Source organism: Etheostoma cragini, chromosome 13 (genome assembly GCF_013103735.1).
Source record: "Etheostoma cragini isolate CJK2018 chromosome 13, CSU_Ecrag_1.0, whole genome shotgun sequence".
Classification (NCBI taxonomy): domain Eukaryota; kingdom Metazoa; phylum Chordata; class Actinopteri; order Perciformes; family Percidae; genus Etheostoma; species Etheostoma cragini.
This window is the reverse complement of record NC_048419.1, coordinates 9,773,233-9,791,818: the sequence shown is the minus strand read 5'-3', so window position 1 is coordinate 9,791,818 and position 18,586 is coordinate 9,773,233. Positions and strand designations below refer to the sequence as shown.

The 18,586-nt window shown below is 38.9% G+C and overlaps 2 protein-coding genes across 4 annotated transcripts; both read left to right on the top strand.

Annotated features, from left to right (window-relative positions):
• Positions 1-3,902: 3,902 nt before the first annotated feature.
• On the top strand, positions 3,903-8,474 carry cx27.5 (connexin 27.5). Of its 3 annotated transcripts, XR_004659145.1 has the most exons (3): positions 4,292-4,743; positions 5,624-6,499; positions 8,463-8,474. XR_004659145.1 is itself a non-coding variant. In XM_034890606.1 (2 exons), the coding sequence occupies exon 2, from the start codon at positions 5,638-5,640 to the stop codon at positions 6,358-6,360; it is 723 nt and encodes a 240-aa protein (XP_034746497.1). In that variant the 5' UTR covers positions 3,903-4,063; positions 5,624-5,637; the 3' UTR covers positions 6,361-6,865. The 3 variants fall into 3 exon arrangements, 2 of the variants coding, with proteins under 2 accessions (XP_034746497.1, XP_034746498.1); XM_034890606.1 differs by lacking the exons at positions 4,292-4,743; positions 8,463-8,474 and adding an exon at positions 3,903-4,063 and having other exon boundaries at positions 5,624-6,865; XM_034890607.1 differs by lacking the exons at positions 4,292-4,743; positions 8,463-8,474 and adding an exon at positions 5,183-5,227 and having other exon boundaries at positions 5,624-6,865.
• Positions 8,475-9,462: 988 nt separating this feature from the next.
• Positions 9,463-13,748, top strand: cx39.9 (connexin 39.9). Its single transcript, XM_034890848.1, has 2 exons — positions 9,463-9,759; positions 11,651-13,748. The coding sequence occupies exon 2, from the start codon at positions 11,699-11,701 to the stop codon at positions 12,758-12,760; it is 1,062 nt and encodes a 353-aa protein (XP_034746739.1). The 5' UTR covers positions 9,463-9,759; positions 11,651-11,698; the 3' UTR covers positions 12,761-13,748.
• Positions 13,749-18,586: the final 4,838 nt, after the last annotated feature.

Sequence of the window (18,586 nt, the reverse complement as noted above, 5' to 3'; positions counted from 1 at the left end):
TCTGAAGGCAAAAGGGGGTCCAACCCGTTACTAGCATGGGGTACCTAATAAAGTGGCCGGTGAGTGTATATATAGCCTATATAGTACTTTTTAAGAAGACGTTTCTACATATTTTCTTGAGATGCAATGACATGGCAATCGTGGGGTCATACAATACAGAGAATAAGGTTAAATATTTATGCATTTACCCTTACAAAGTAATAAAACAAAGGTAGAAAAATCTTTTTGGACTGGTCCCAACCAGTTGCAAGTAGACAGAGAAGGTTAGAGAAGTGGGTTTATGACCTGAAAAGGATACATTTATGTGGGAAAGTAACACCACATGACCAGCAACAAGGTGCTCTCTAGCAGATCAGGCTCTGGTCGTAGGCTTTAGTGTGAAGGTGCACTTCCCTTAATAAATGAAATGAAGGTTTAGCTTCCTTATGTCTGTATAACTCTTTCATTTAAAGCTACTGTGGCACTGTGTGGAAAGCAGATTTAATTTCAAAGCAGCCTTTAATGATACAGACACACCTGCACCGTCACATGGTTCAGGTAGGACCTGAACATAGCATGAGAATATAATGATTTCACAGTGAGGAAGGTCACACCTGCTTGTGACTGGGTGTGCTCCTACATTTAAGTACCATATTATAACTGGTCTGGTCAGAGGCAGCTTCACCAAGACTCATGTACAGCATGTTATTACAGTAATCCTGCAATATTTTTAGACTTATACCTTGGAAACATAATCGCTCAAAAACAATAGTATTAAAATCAATAAGGTCACTTGAGTTGATTACCACTTTAGGAATATCATAGACACATCAAGATATGTCTAAAAAATGATTTAATTACATATTGATCACTCCCTGATGACAAAGGTTTAAAATATTTGTCATCAGGGAGTAACTACGCAGATCTGTCAGGTTACTCTCTTGAGAGGCCTGTGTTGAGGTGCTGTGCTTCAGGACTGTAGAGTTTTGTATTAAGAGAATGGTTGGTGCACTGCCACTTCCCCAAGCCTGAACTCACTTTCAATTCAATTTCAATTCAATTTTATTTATATGGGGCTAAATCAGAACAACAGTTGTCTCATTGCGCTTTTCATAAAAGAACGGGTCTCTGTGATGTTGTTTACAGAAACCCAACAGTTTCCACCAAGAGCAAGCACTAGGCGACAGAGGCAAGGATAACTTCCTTTAAGAGGCAGAAACCTCGAGCAGAACCATGGCTCAGGGTGAGCGGTCATCTGCCTCGACCGGCATTGCAGAGCAGGAGAATCAATTGCAAATGCAACATATTAAAATTGTTTGCAATAACTGTTAATGACCTCCAGGTGTCATCATTTAGACTGCAAATGAAGCAGGGGACAACCAACAGTATCCTGCAAACACACACACGTACACACAAGTGTGTCTCACTATCTTTGTGGGGTCCAGTCATTGACATAATGCATTCCCTAGCCCCTTACCCTAACCTTAACCATCAAACCTAAATGCCTAACCTTAACCCTCACCCTAACCCTAACCATAACCTAACTCTAACCCTACTCCTAAAACCAAGTCTTATTCCTCAAACAGCCCAAGCTGTCAGGACCCCATAAGTATACTGTATTCCCGGTTTTTGGTCCCCACAAATGTAGTTAAACCTAATACACACACACACACACACAAACACACACACACACACACATAAACACATGTATATTCCAGCTTGATATTTGTACAAGGGACACAGATTTGATCATATATGATCATATCAGGTTATCAGAAAAAGGTTTTAACCATGTACAGGTCAGAAACACAGCCCAACCCCAGGATGAAAACGTCTCTTTGATCCTTTATGTACAAAAAACAACATCAGTGATGCAGATCTTGCCGAACAGGTCATGAGCGATCATAAATGATCATCCCATAGGAATGTTTGCACATAATTACATATCTTACTGACACCGCTCTGGCAGGCAGCAGCAGCAGCAAATGAAGTCAACAAGATGGTCATGTAGTGTAGTATAGTAGAGAGCCCTTTATACAGGGGTGGGAAAAGTATTTTGACAATTTACTGAAGTGAAAGCAGCAATACCACAGTGTAGAAAGACTCTTTTACAAGTAAAATTCCTGTCTCAAAAGACAAAAGTATTAACTTCAAAATATACTTTATGTACCAAAAGTAAAAGTACTCACTGTGAAGAATGACCCATTTCAGAATAGCACATATAATAATATATAACCATGTTTTACTTGATTTGTATTTTGTATTAATAATTCAACTCTGCAAAGTAACTAGTAACTAAAGTTATCAAATAAATTTAGTTGTGTAAATATTACAATATTTGCCTCCAAAACATAGTGGAGTAGAAGTATGAAGCAACATAACATTTAAATACTCTAGTGAAGTAAAATTTCACAGTACAGTACAGTAGTTGAGAAAATGTTTACTTACAACCTTCACAATGTGTGCCACAGATTCTAAGTGTTCACATCCTGGAGACTGAAATCAGACTCAAGATTTAAGATTCCCTTTATTGTCATTCAGCAAAACCCAGAAATATGTAAAGAATAAACCAAAATACGAGCATGGCTCCTTTAAAAACACAGATTGAAAGAAACATGGTAACGAAAAAGCGCTCTATGAATTATAAGATTTGATACTCTTCATCATAATAGATTTTTTTAAATAAAAAAAAAGTAATGATGATTCTGCTTACTACTGGTTAAGATGACATCTTCCTGGGACAGTTCAGACTATTGTTGCTAATACCTTTAAATCAAGGGCACATGGTTAATAAAAGTGTCCCACAAGGATCAATACTGTACCCCTGCTGTTTATGCTGTGCATAAACCTATCTATTTTTAAAATAAAAATTGCAATGTTCATTCTATGCTGAGTGACGATAACGTCTTGTTTGCTTCAAGTTACAGTCTGCTCGTGCGAAACCCCAGACCTATTTTAGGGTCTAGGCTCCAAAAAGACAACGTATTCATTTCAAACAGCATGGAGCTTTAATATTCCTACTCATAAAGGAGTCATGAACACTAAATGCATAATGAAAAGGGTTAAATCAGGTCTCTTTTCTGTTGTATCTGCAGAGTTTTCCCTAAACTGGGCGTGCATTAAACTGGACTGGACCATCACACTAACTGTTCCTATGGATCAGGGGGAAGGCATATGTATGAGGGAACTTAAAACATAAGGCATTTCATGTCAGAGAACAGTGATTCTACAGGTTTTCCAACCACTCAAGTTCAAGCTCAAGTTTCACTTTATTTATCCTAAGAAAAGGAAATGTTGTGTGCAGCAGGATATCTAAAACACATACACAGAAAACAAAAATTTTAAACACAACGCAGGACACACATCAACACATCAATGGAGACATTCGTTCCCCCAAAACCTATGACAGAATCCAATTGGAAATGCATAGATTTTGTTAATATTATTTTGAAGAACTGTTGAATACCACACTGCTAAACACAGTGAGCTAAAGAGGTTATTCAGTCTAAAAACCAAACAATTAATCCCACAGAAACACAGTAAACTGTGGTCCAATCAATTACAGCACAGAGAGCAGGTTGAGTCAGTGCTCAGACTTTAGGCGGGCAGCAACAATGTGGATGTAAAGGTTGAGCAGAAAAAACTAGCAAATTATTGTGATAATAAACTCTTGTTCCTTATCTTAAGATTTTATGGCTCATTCTTTGTTTTAGACCTTTACGTTTTACTCCATATTGCGTCAAAATCACCCCCCACTTCCACAGCAGAACACAGCACAATGAGGACGAGAGGACAAACTGCAGTCCCCACACAGATTCCTCAGCTGGGCCGAAAGTATAACGTTTGATCTGAACTCTGAAGCCGTTTGTTTGGTATCTGTAAATGGGGCTATTGTATGCAAATACTGCGCACAGAAGCATATGACCTCTCCAGTGCAGGGCAGTGGCTAGTGTGAGGGAAATCATTAGCAATGCAAAGTCATGGTGCTCTGATACTCTTGTTCACAGTCACAGATGGAAAAAAAAATCTGCTAATGTCAACGTAAATGTTTCTGGATGTACTTTATTCCAAATCACAGCTGAAGGTGAGTCTGCTTAATTTCTAACTCTGTTATCAGGTCATGTAGCTGAGGACGAGATAGACAGTTTGGTTTCAGTGTGTCAGATGGTTAAATCTGTGTTCATGGGTAGTTTAGGCTGTACTGTTATGTCTCAACTCAACTCAAAATTCTTCAACACACAGTTAGAGTAAGACATAAAACTGTGACACTCCAGCAAGTATGTTTTTCTACATTATATATGTTTTTCATCCTAAAAATATGCCTTTAATATGACAATATTCAAACAAAACAGTATTTATTTTGCAGTCCCTGAGTCATGTTTACGTATAGCTATGCAGCTGATCATGAAGATTCTCTGAATCATCATACGTTTAGAACCAAAGGATCCCTTCTTTAATGGACATCAAAAAACACTCCCACAATCAAAAAACACACATTACTTTCTTGCCAAAAAATTAAGAATACAGACACCGTTGTGTTGGGTGCAGATGCTCACTTTGCACGTTACACCATGGCGACTGGTGAAAGCACGTCACATGACGCATGGTGCCAGACTTCTGTGTTGCACTCTTAAGTGGCCTGCCAACTGTAGAGGGGGGCAGAGAGGTATCCTTCTCCTCTGGATTCACATCCATGCCAAACCAGCGGGTCAACATTGTCCTCTACGCAGCCTCCTATGCCTCTTACACCTCCTGCTGAGCCGGGTAACAACTCTGACATTAATGCTAGACTGGAAATTCACACATTTTGGGGAATCCAGAGAACCAATGAGGATCAGCACAAAGGAGAACAAACATTTTGGATGCTTTTTAGGCTTGATATACATTTTAGACTTGAACAAAGCTCACAATTTACTTATTTGATGAAAAGAGAAATAACGTTAACAAACAGGAAGTGGGATACATTTTATTCAATTGTCAAGTGCTCTAAACTAAGACCCAACATTCTTGAGTGTACTAATTTCTAGGTACAGTATTGTGTAAACTGTTATGTAAGAATTCAAGACTTAAGTTGTGTATAAGTGTGCTTGTGAATACTAATATTGGTACTTATCTATATATATATATATATATATATATATATATATATATATATAAACATATATTTTTTTTTTAATTTTTAATCAAATAATCTTGCCATCTCTTGAGTCTCTGGTCATCAGTGGACACAACAGTGGGACAACAGAAGGTTAGGAATTGAACCTGCATCATCTTTACTGTCTGTCGCAATGACTATTGATTGATGATATGATTAATCTCCACCAGTGGATGAGTCGGACGAAGCCTGATTTTGCTAAAATGTTAAAATTAATATTAGACATTACCTTTTTTGAATCTCTAATCACAAAGCCAAAAATGATCAGGGGAAGTTTGGTTTCATGATCTTTCTATTAGCTACTTTTATGTGCCCAATGGATGTGTCCTGTTTATTCTGTTACTTGTTCCTCAATGATTTACCGTGCGTTTGTTTCATCTTATGTTGCATTATGTTCCTTTCGTATTGGAAAAGCTTGAAACACACAAAAAAACAATATTTAGCACAATATTTTCTCGGCTGTTGACTCTTTCATGTGTTTTCCCTCAGACCCGGAACTAAAGATGAACTGGGCATCTTTTTATGCAGTCATCAGCGGTGTGAACAGACACTCCACAGGCATTGGTCGAATCTGGATCTCTGTCCTGTTCATTTTCCGAATCCTGGTTCTAGTGGTTGCAGCCGAGAGCGTGTGGGGTGACGAGAAGTCCGGCTTCACCTGCAACACCCAACAGCCGGGCTGCAACAGTGTCTGCTATGACCACTTCTTCCCCATCTCCCACATCCGCCTCTGGGCACTCCAGCTCATCCTGGTCTCTACTCCTGCCCTGCTTGTAGCCATGCACGTGGCCCACCGCCGCCACGTCGACAAGAGGCTCTACAAACTCTCAGGGCGGACCAACCCCAAAGATCTGGAGCAGATAAAGACTCAAAAGATGAAAATCACCGGGGCTCTCTGGTGGACATACGTCATTAGCCTGTTGTTCCGTATTGTCTTAGAAGTGATCTTTATGTATTTGTTTTATATGATCTACCCTGGTTACAAGATGATCCGGCTGGTGAAGTGTGACTCGTACCCCTGTCCCAACACAGTGGACTGCTTCGTGTCGAGGCCTACAGAGAAGACTGTCTTCACTGTGTTCATGTTGGCTGCGTCAGGGGTTTGTATTCTGCTTAACATTGCAGAGGTGGTGTTCTTGGTGGGGAAGGCCTGCAGTAAGCATTTGCACACTGCTGGAGACTCGACTATGGGGGCTTGGATCCAAAAAAAGTTCTTCTCGTTCTAATTAAACACGCAGATTTCATACTTGCACATAGGGAGATATGTACGCGACATTAGATCCAGGCGGAAGCAAATAATATAACTTGTGAGTACACCAGATTTTGCTGATTTAAATCCAACTCTGTGTCATGGCACTGTGGGCAGTTTGTGCAGATGAATATTTTGTGGCTTCCCTGAATGGCCAAAGCGCACGGAGCTCCCCGGCAGACCTCGGCTGCTCCAAGCTCCGTGCACAGGCGCCACACGGGGAAGCCAGAGTCATTCATCATATTACACTGCTCACACAAAGACGACACAGCGCTGGATTCAAATTGGCAAAGTATCACTTTAATCCTTCAAAGAATTCCTGCAGGAACTACAGGCTACTGTATCAACATTATCTGCCATGAACTGAAAGACTGTATACAAGAGCACTTTGTACTGAGATAACATAATAATAGCTAGATGTTTGGCCAAATGAAAATCAATTAAGTAACATTTAATGAAGCAATATTCCAAATGACCGGATTTTAAGAATTTTGGTCTTGAAATGAAGATATCAAATCATGAAATGTGACTCATGCTAATTTGTAACCATCAGATTGTGTCAGAGAAGTGGAATGGAAATGCGATGTGGTAATATTTTAATTCATAATATTTTATTATTTACATTAAATAATGCAAATGACATGCTTCTGCCTAAATCACCATGGATTGAATCTAAGGGGAATGGATGATGTATGGATTTGCTTAAGGTGTTATTAGTGAGATGTTATACTAATACATGAAAAACATCTGAAATGTTTGTTTCAAACTGATTCTTTACTTTAGCGGTTAAACGCTTCCTTCAGATGTAAACAAAGCAATAATTCACATAAACATAAAAAACTTGAATTGCAAACTTTTTGTTTCCTGAAGTTAACTAGGGATTGCTAAACATGGTATTTAAATTAATTTACTTTGAAGCTGGATGTTTATATATTGTCTGCACACAGCAGAATAAAATCAACCGGAGTTTGTGTAATTGTGTATTTTTTACTATGTTTTCTCGCCAAATACAAAACATGATTAATAGATTAACAAAGAAATGATTGTACATGCTGAAATAACTCATGTGAAATGTCTACTCCAATTTGACTCCATTGGGTACTCCAAGTACTCCAACATGTAGCAGGTTGAAATTGCTCTGGTGTATTTTGGTAGGATTTCCTGACTGAGTGGAAATTGTTCATGTAATAACTGAAATCAGCAGAGAGCAGCAGTCATTTGCTAGAAGAAGCAAAGCTGCACTCACAGTGGTACTACTTTCTGTGATTCTCCTCAGCTGTTAGCAGTGGAACTGCAAGAAAAACAAGAAACTGAATGAAAATTCATTACACATTTACTGTAGTGGCACCGTCACCATTGTTAGATCCATGTTACGGCCCTGTGTAACTGTGTAACTCTTGTGTTTTCCTAATCAGGTTAATCGTGGACACCTGAGGGCCCCAGTGTGTGCTGATTGTTTAAAACCGGGTTCTAGTGCAGAATGGAGGGAGAGTCTGACGGCTTCCACATCCCCGTCAGCGGAGGCGTCCCCCATCCTTTTACATTTTGTGTTTCGTTTCTAGTTTATGTTAATAAATTACTTTTGTTACACTGTAGCATGTGGTGCGTCTCCGTATTTTTTCAAGGTCCGAGAGCCAGGACGTGACACTCGGAGCCATGGTGCCACCTGTGAGGCTGATGAAGTTCTTCTTAAGCTCCGTCTGAAGGCCAGAGTGCAGGGTTTTGGGTTATCAATAGCCTGGTCATGTAAAGGGTCAGTGTGTGGGGGACAATGTTTGACCCCACTGACAGCTGGATCTCCCATGACCTAGCACGAAGGGCACTTGTCTTTTTATGGAACGTGTCAACAAACACCATCTATGGAGTTCTAATTGACAAGAAGCATATTGGCAGCACTGTAGCAAGAACATCTCTATTCTGAGATGAGCGTTAGTGGTGAATGTGTGAGCAAAAGTTGTGACATGTTGTTCCTGGGACATCTCAGTCCCACCCACACACATTCTGTTGATTAGAAAAGTTAGTTTATAAAAGTCCATCAGAAGGAGGCTGATTTTGATGAGGATCTTTGTAGCAAATTAGGCAGTTTTGGGTTAGAGAAGTCAGTTATAACACTGCACAGAGTTTTCACTAATCAGCAGTAGTCATCTTGTGTATAGATAATTATGTGGGCGATGATCTGGCTTCGATGGCAAACGTGGAGACCATTGTGTGTGGCAACAAATATATTTATATATATATTATACAATTTAGCTAAAATTGGAAGAAGATAATGTAAAAAAATGAATATAAAATTACAAATTAACGTCTCACAGTCAAAATTAAACTTAATTTTACTTGAGTCAAAGCACAGGAGCATTATTAGAATGGGTGGAAATACCCTAAACTAAAGTACTCAGGATTCCTGACAGAGTATTATATTATGATGTGCAGTACATTACAATATGTTGTTTTCTATTTTTTGTAACTGATGCAATCAAACATCAGCAGCATTTTAAGATGTAGCAAATTTATCTTATTCATGTAGATTTTGACAGTCTAATCTGTAACAATGCCACACATTTTACATCTGATCATGTCAACAGCTGTCAAATAAATGTAATATTTCCCTGTGAAATATGGTGAAGTTAGAGTATTGAGCAGAGAAGGTGGAAATACTAGCTTCTAAGTAACTACTACTTAATAAAGTGCAAGACAAGTACCTCCAAAATTAACTTAAGTACAGTGCATGAGTAAACGTAGGCTACTTAGTTTCTGTGATCTAAACCACATCAACATGATGCTGTAAACTTTGAGTAGACACAAATAAGAACTTCCAGATGACAGTTTAAAGAACAGGATCAAGTCTGTGTGTCTTTATCTTTACAAATAACCCCCATGCATAAAACTTATCGGTCCCTCAACAAGCAGTAATGCTCACTGCAGCACTGAGGTAAGACTCTTAACAGTCTCTACACATAGTCAAGGGTCACCATGAGAGTGACAACGAAGCCACTCCCATTACCATGAATTATATTTAGAGCACACCGACGTGTAAAATACCAACGTACATCCTCACTGGACTCTTGAGCTGCCACTCATTAGAACAGGAAAACCTCTGATACTTTTCCACAAGTGGGAATGTTTTCATGTGCTCGCACAGATACCAGACAGGGGTTAGGGTTTAGTTATGGTGGCTTGTTTAACACTGGGCATTTATCAGTTCAGAGTGGAAAGGCAGCAGGCGGGATCATAGAGCCTCCATTGCAATCTGTCTAAGAAAGGTTTATCTAGACGCTTCAGTTTCCTCAGTGGCACAGGAGAACATGGCCTCGCTGTGAACTGAAGAGGCTCCAGTTGACTCTGGATCTGCACTGTTGTAGGAGATGAACATGATCAGGTATGTCTTTGTTACTGAAAATACCTGATTATAATTTCAAATGTCTAACTTAATAATCAAAAACATAACACAGTTCTAAAGTTAATTTGGCATCTACACTATCCATTTAAACTATCTTTTGTATAATATACTGTATCTGAGTATACATTTGGGAATGAAGGCTCAGTAAGCATTTGCAACATTTACCAATGTGTGAAAAGTGTTGATGCTTTAAGTTATCCTTTAATTCCTGGCTGACACTCTTAATGCATTTCAAAAAGGTGTTGGGATTCATAGTATGTCCACTCCTGATCACTTAAGGACAAGTACAACTATTTTTAAAGTACCTTTTTTGCTATGTTGTAACTAATAGGCTCTGAAATCCAAACTAGAAACCTAATTCTGGAGTCAGGGAGCACTGTTGGGTACTGTGTCACAAGGTCTCCCCTGCCTGCTCCAGGGCTCTCACAGACAGTGAGCTGTGTTATGGCCCTTTTCATCAGCCAGCAGGACACAACCTTTAGGATTACAAACAGAGGATTCATGATAAATCTGTGTTTCCATAAATCTCTTCTACAGAGTAGCCTTTGGTTGTTGGGTGACCATTAATTGAAGACATATCATATTTGTAATGATAAGGATACAAGGAATAGCCTAAGAGAATTGCACAGCAACTAAACAGTTTTGACTAAGTGCCTACTTGATTGAATGTGATTATAATTTAAATGTGTAGATTGTCACTTTAAATTATTATTACGATGAATCAGATTTAGAATTTAACAGCAGACATGAAAGCACTTGATTGAATTAATGTCATGGTCCCACATTTAGGTGTGTGTGACACAGGTAAACATCAGATGCTGTATTTGATGATGAGTAATAATAATGATGAAAATGGAGGATGTGGCTGATTGTGGTCTTGTTGGTCTTCCCCTGTTTATGTTGTTTTCGTTTAATTCTTTTTTTCCCTTTTCCTCAGTTTAATCTCCCCGTCCGATCAACCCAATCTTTGTCCTTATTATTTTATTTAACAATTTTCCCCTCTGGGGCATTGATTATTTGTTTTTCTAACAGTCACTGTCCTCATTACTGTCACCATTACTACTATTATCATCTCATTCATTACTAATATCATTTGCATTGCATGTTCATTATATTGTAATGCTCAAGAAGATGAAAATCACTAAATAAAATCAGTAAAAATAATACTTAAGAAACAGTAACGATAACAAGGATCCTAACCATAAATGTCTATTTTTTTTAATGACAATGGATCAAATGACTATACATGTCATGTAAAGGGGGTCATTTGCAGTAACCAACAGAAAATGATCATCCGTTTTTGTAGATTCCCTTAGCTTTACGTAAAAATGAGTTTCTTTCCACAGATAGTTTTGGTTTCATAGCCCACAACGTTAGTGATTAGGTTCATTATCACCAATCTCAGCATCTTTATCAGATGCATTAGGCAACTGTAATGAGCAACAACAAAAAAGGCTTAGAAACCCTCTATATGCTTCCTTACGAGACCCAAACCACAGACATGCAAAGTTAGCAAGCTAGCAAGCATAGTGGAGCATTTATCTGCTAATTATCCAAATATTTCCCTCTGGGGGTTAGTGGGTACCAAAATAAGTGGCCCAAAGAATCAGTTATTGTTGATTTTAATTTCTCTATATTAGCATGTAGTGTATTTTACAGGGTTCAGAAAGTTAGAAAAGATATAAGAAAAGATAGAAAACCATTTTCACAACCACAGTTTAACAGTAAAACCATGTCAAAGGAAGAGCCTGATGGGTAGCTTCAGGACATACTGTACCAAGTCTGTTTAAATGACTAGGCCATGAGTCTGCCGTATTACTGTGTGTTTATTTCATCCAAGTCAAAACACATTTCTTCCCTGTCCTTACAGGCGTCTCTCTTGTTGTTGCTAAAACTGAGACTATATTTGTGAGTCAATATGGGGGACTGGAACTCGTTGGGGAAGCTCCTAGAAAGTGCCCAGGAACACTCCACCGTTGTGGGCAAAGTCTGGCTGACAGTGCTGTTCATCTTCCGCATCCTAGTGCTAGGATCGGCCGCTGAGAAGGTGTGGGGCGACGAGTTGTCTGGCTTCACGTGCGACACCAAACAGCCCGGTTGTCAAAATGTCTGCTATGACAAGACCTTCCCCATTTCCCACATCCGCTTCTGGGTGATGCAGATCATCTTTGTTTCCACGCCAACTCTCATTTATCTGGGCCACATCCTTCATCTGGTCCGCATGGAGGAAAAGGAGAAACAGAAAGAGAAGGACCTTGACAGCCAGAATGAAAAACACCAACAGGTACTTGGTACCAAAGCCAAAAAGGACCCAGTCAAAGACAACCAGGGCCATGTCCGTTTGAAAGGCGCACTGCTGCGGACCTACGTCCTAAACATAATTTTCAAGACCCTTTTTGAAGTAGCCTTTATTGTAGCTCAGTACTTCCTGTATGGTTTTGAGCTCAAGGCAATGTATACCTGTGACCGCTGGCCTTGCCCTAATGTGGTTAACTGCTACATATCTCGACCCACTGAGAAGACGATCTTCATCCTCTTCATGCTGGCCGTGGCCTGCGTCTCCCTGCTGCTCAACCTAGTGGAAATGTACCATCTAGGTTTCACTAAGTGCCACCAGGGGCTTCGTTACAGACGATCACGGGCTGCAAACATGGCCTCCAAGGCCCTAACCGAGGTGGCTATGCCCTATGCCCCAAACTATAACTACTTTGCTGGTCATCCTGCAGTGCCTGAACCTTTCCCCACAGATTCAAAGTACAGCATGGCAGAGCCGAACTCTGCCTACAACAGTAAAGTGGTTTACAAGCAGAACAGAGACAATATGGCTGTGGAGAGAAAAGGTAAAGGAGAGGGAGATGATGTGAAAGAGAGGAAAATCTCCAGCCCTGTCTTTGAGTTGCCCATTGAAAATCAACGCAGAAACAGTCAGTCAAGCAAGTACAGCAACAACAAGAGCAGGCTGGATGACCTGAAGATCTAGGTACTTCATGTGTTTTTATTCCAAACTCAGGAACGGCAGAGCTTAGCCTATGAAAACACATGTATAAAACTCCATTTGGGACAAAACTATTGAATGAACACAAAACAGATTACAGAATACAAATCACTATTTAATCAGTTCCTCTTGGGGTTTCAAATGACTTGTTTGTACTCAAAAAACGTTCCGTCTTCACATCTGCTCTTGCATTTTCTGAAGTGTTGACTTGCAGATTAATGAATATTATTAATATTTGTTTTGTACTCGCTTAGTAGTTTTGACATTCATGGACTTCCACGTTTGCGTGTGATAAGGATGCAGATAACTTGAGAATTACCATCAGTTTACCATCAGTTTACTTACTAAAACTGTGAGATGTATGGAAAAGATGTAAAATCAAAAGCAAAAAGCTGTCATAGACAGAAATAAACCTCTCACTGCAGATTGAATGTGCAAAATGTTTGGTAGACCCAAACTCCAGCATTTGTTGCCATGTTACCACTTTACTGTTTGCGGAGCATGCACAGTGCATAACTTCACTCTAAGGACAAGTTTTTCAATTTAACATTTGCTTTTGTCAACCAAAGTAAGGCCAACAAATGCATGCTTATTTGGATTTTGTACAAAACGTAGATTTGTTGATCCCCAAACATTCAATCGTTACAGGGCTAGTTAATTATTCGTGACTGTGTAATTGGATTAAACGGATGTGTAGCAAAGGAGTGTTCTGTCAATATTCATGTCAAGTCAGATATCAGATGTATTGTGACCACTGAGAGGCCAAAAATAACATCCTTTTCTTTCTCACCTGTCATAGAAATGCCACACATTTCTTCTTCTCACATATACTGTAGCTTTTCAACAACATATCCACTGCTGGAGGCAAGTTGGTGACAGAGATAACCATTGTCATAAAAATGAATTATTTATCCTGCAGCTCAACAAACGTCACAGTGTTACAGATGATGTTAGTATTCCCATTAGCTCTTTTAAAGATGACAGATGTTTCAGTGTTTATCACACTTAAAATAATAGTTTACATTCGCCTCCTAGTCAGTTCTACAAATATATCAGATATGAAAAGAATTGCTCACTTACTGACATTGACTGCAAACTGTTAACTACATTAGTAGATAATAGCGCTCAACATGAGCTACCAGAAGAGAGATTTATTCACTGGGCCTATTCACAAGTTTAAAATAAATAAATAAAGCTCCATTTGATTGAAAAACATCCTTGTTTGAGATTAAGTGTCATGACTTTATTCAAAAGATAGTGTCATACGAGCTGAAAAATTGACATCACCATCAAAAAATGCTTGCAAAATTACAGTATATTAGTTATAAATCAAATGTTTCTGGACTAGCTGCATCTAAACAGTGTCTTATTCTGATCTGCTATAGCTAAAGACAAGAATAATAGTAGGGATGTCCCGAGGTGGTCTAGGAAGCCGGTCCGGCACAGACCAGGTACGGAGAATGGACTGGTAGCTGGAGAGCTGACAGTCCATCCTTCATACCTGGACTGTGCTGGACCACCTACCCTCCAGTTCCTGGACCATATTATTTACGGAATAGTTCCGGTGCCACCGGACGTTCTGTTGGATGACCATAACTTTCTGCTTTCTTTAAAATAACTTTAAACTCCAGTGGGACTGGGCAACATTACTGGAACCTCTGAGCAACGTAACAGGCTGAAAATGACAAGTTTAAAGGAAAATTTAGATTGTGGAACTAGGCAGGCCTGCTTGGTTCCTTTTTTAGAGGAATGATTGTTAAGATATAATGCGTTTACTGTATTTACTATCTAGCTCGGACGTTTTGGGACCAATTAGCAGAGATTTGCTATAGACAAAATACACACGGTGATACACTGGTAAGAGGAAATTACAAGTAACCATGTACACAGCTAATTTTAAATAGCTCAGGTTATTGTATTGTGTGTTAGCTAGCAGTTAGCTTCATTTAAGAGGTTTAAATTTGAGGGGTGCAAACGTGTCACCTAAACAGGTATACTCCAGAGACCATTTTAAAGAGCCACGCTAGCGGCACCGGAGCTCAGCGCAGCCCAAGACAATTGTAATGATTTAAAAGTAATGCCAATAAACCAGAGCATGTTTTTCACCTATCCAAGAATGTTGTGTGGAAGGGCCAGACCTTCCTTTGCAGCACTGTGGAGATAGGCAATATGAGACTACGCCCAATGTTACATTTGACACATTTCTTTACATATTTGGACTAAAAGATGGCTAAAAGGCCCCTGGTTATGCAATGACCCACCAATTGTGTTTGAGGAGCGTACAGTTGTGATCATTCATATTAAATAAACATCATAATTCAATGGCCTTATGTACTGAATAGAGGGTTTGTAATATTTGTGTAACTATGTTGTGCAATCACTGCTATGGTTGATTTGCCAAGTGTATAAATGCAGACTTGCTATTTTCTGCCTGAAGCTGCCATTTTAACTACTTGGTTTCCAGCAGCTGCCGCACACACAGAGTGTGGATGGACCAATTACAAAACCACATACCACCATACACTGGTGAGAGCTCTGCTTCGAAGACCTCCTCACTGCTGCTATGAATAGCTCTAATGCACACTTGCAGGACATTGTGGGGGAATTGGGGGGTAGGGGACCAAAGGTTTTACTTCCTGTATCAGCAACAATAACAAGTTGTTGACAAAAATGTAGCCAAAATAAAGACGGAGAAAGTTTATTGTGTCACCTGCCCTGCAACTGATCAACAATCGCAATAGTTTTATTCATTCAGGCAAATACTATAAATACTTGTTGGCTCTGTGTGAGGAACAGACCCTCAGTTTTCCGCAGTAGTCCAGTTTTCCAATTCAATTTTTAAAATTTGTTTAAAATCTTGAAAATCTGTAGAAAATTCGGCAGAATTCTGCAGCTGCAGATTCAATGTGGCCCTGGGGATGAAGCTTTGTTTGTTATTCAAACTAATTTTAGGTTTTCATCAGTTTTACAAGTGTATCTTAGAAGTTTTAATTTTAAAAGCACCAGCATGATTTTATTATCATATTTGGTAATGGCAAGGCCACTGAAATGTATGATTAAAATATCAATCCTGGTGGCGGTGGTCTGGTCAGACAGGCAGTTTGCCAGGGGGAATTTAGAAGAAATGCTTAAGCGCTCAATTTTACTCATGGACTGAGCTAAGAACTCTCGAACTGCCCGCCTGATCTCTCCTGACAGGACAAGGCTGAAAACTCAACAGGTGACAGGGGTGAAAGTTGTGAACTTTGGGTTATATGCAACCAAATCTCTGTGCCAGTATGAGTGATAGGCAGAGACCATGCGTCACCGAGTCACACCACTCTTAAATCAAACGGACAGAGTGCACAATTTCGGACGAGACAAGACGACAAGATATATTGTGGGCCTGTATGGTTCCATGTGTTTGTCATGCCATGAAGGCATGACTATCAATGCAGCTGCTATGTCACCAGTGAGCAGAAAGACTATAAAGAAAGTGTCCTGCATTTGGGTAAAAATAGTACCCACTAACGGAGAAAGAGGATTTGTTCTTCTCTTTCCCCAAGATATTAAAATTTGGTCTCTAGTACATGGTAGCCCTATATTTAATTTTGCTCTGTCTACATACTCCATTTTGGAAAATGGCTTTCAAAAATGTTGAATTCTAATGCATTTTCATCCTACTCCCACATACTGTACTTGTAGTGTGAAAAGCCAGTGCTTTGTGGCAAATATAAGCAGAGAGTTATCAATTGAGTTTAATGTACTGTATATCATGGTAATGTTTAAAAAAGCTTTCAAAAGTCTTATTGATTGGCTGTGAAATTATGCTCTTCAAAATGAATTATAACATAATCGTTATAACCTAATGCCAGGATTTTCCATTAAAATGGTTATTCTTACTGCTGAAGCACCATATGAGATGTGAACCCCATAAGGCTTCTCTGGGCCCAGAGCTGGACATGAAAAATTCCAGGGTCTGTAGATATTTATTGTTTGTTAGTGGTGATGGGAGTCAGCTGTTGTTAATAAAACTAATAATTTCCTGACCTGTGGGTGATATTTGGACCTTCTCTCATGCTATGACAGATAAAGTACACATGTGCTGAGTCATTGCTTCCTTGTGTCATTTGACAGTGTAAAATAATGCGTAATGTGATGGAAGTTGCTCTTAATGATGAACCTACAGAGAATCATAACCTGCAGCTCTCCTTGGCTTTATGGAGTTTAGAAGCAAGTTTCAGCTCATTGTTCAGCTGTCCAATACACAACTTTGATGTGGTGGTTCACCGTAATGCCTTCCTATGTTCAGTATTACAACAAGCAGCTGTTGTAAAACTGAACATAGGCTACTATTCTTAAGCATCAAAGAAAATCTAATATTTGGCTTCTGCATGAATATGGACATGATACTGATTTCATTAAACAGGAAAACATAGCTAGACAGAATCTGTTTCAGATATTGTAGAAAATAATGAGATTACCGGCAGTATCCCTAAATCTAATGTTACATTTTACAAACTTTACCAGATTATGAAATGGCTAAGACACTGTACTGTAAAATAGTACATCAACTGACCCTATATTGTGTGAATATAGATAAAAATAAATCTGACTTACTGACAAACAAAACATAGAAACAAGTATCCATTAACATGTCAAAAGTCACATTTCAATTAATGTTGGTGTGGGCAGATCTAAGGTGCTTCAGGTAACACTCAGAATGACCCAGAACATATTATTCATAGAATCAACACTCTTAATTCTGATACCTTTGAATGGAGATACAAAATTAATAAATCATAATCAAGCAGGTAAACAGAAATATCTGTGCTAACCATATTTTGCAAAACAAGCTTTTGATCAAAAGCTAGAGGCTATACAAGCTGTGGACTACACTTGCACATCTGAGGACTTGATTGATCATATACTGATGCAGGAGCTGGAGAAGTATCCTTGCCTACTGTATACACTCTGATGCTTAAAGGCAAATCTGACAGCATGCCAGAGGGATAAAAAAGTAATCTCCTTTCATTTATTTCCCCACCAAGCGGAAACCACTTGCTATTTGGAGCTAGAAAACATCATCTTAGGGGCCTTTTTCCAAAGGCTATGCCTAAAGAAATAGTTTGGATATTAGTGGGCATTCCAGGGTTTGTTTTGACCACTTTTCAACATGTCTTTCTCTATAAAGCCCAGCACACAAAATCTTGAGAGCAAAGATTTCTAATCTTTAAGATATTCTCAAATAGTCCAAAATAGACTAAGCAATTAAATAAAATGAGAAACTCAGGACCCTCACAGAAAGATCCCAAGAGGTTGTAATTTGCATTTAATGATATTAATTTCATGACATTTAGAGACGTTAGAAATGCAGCATGAAACTGCCGGGAAACACTCATACTGAAATGGTCAGACCATGGTTGTTTTAAATAATGGAAATAGAGTTGCTGTTTTGAAAGGTTGCTGAGCTTCCGTAGTTTCATTATGGCTTTAGGTTCTAGCCTGAAATCACAGATCGAGCTTTGGATTTAAGTAGTAACACATCAAAGAAGAATAAGGTGTATTTTAATATTCTTTATTTATATATTTCTATATTTTTTACATTAGTCAAGTAACCAGTGAGAAATTTGTCTATTCAATTTGAATGAGTGATGGGTCTTTGCAAAAAGCTTATTTTCAAAGAGTATGTAGAATTCACTCAAACTATCTAACCCCTTAATTACAAAATGAAATGCATTTCGGATTGGTCCTAAAATCTTAAATGAAACAGCAAATAAAGACAAATATAGGACACAGAATTGCACTTGCGCTTTAAGAGCTTCTTAAACA

What these genes read in the sequence shown, in the direction of transcription:
- cx39.9 (XM_034890848.1), top strand. Translation starts at nt 11,699, where the DNA reads ATGGGGGACTGGAACTCGTTGGGGAAGCTCCTAGAAAGTGCCCAGGAA.
- cx27.5 (XM_034890606.1), top strand. Translation starts at nt 5,638, where the DNA reads ATGAACTGGGCATCTTTTTATGCAGTCATCAGCGGTGTGAACAGACAC.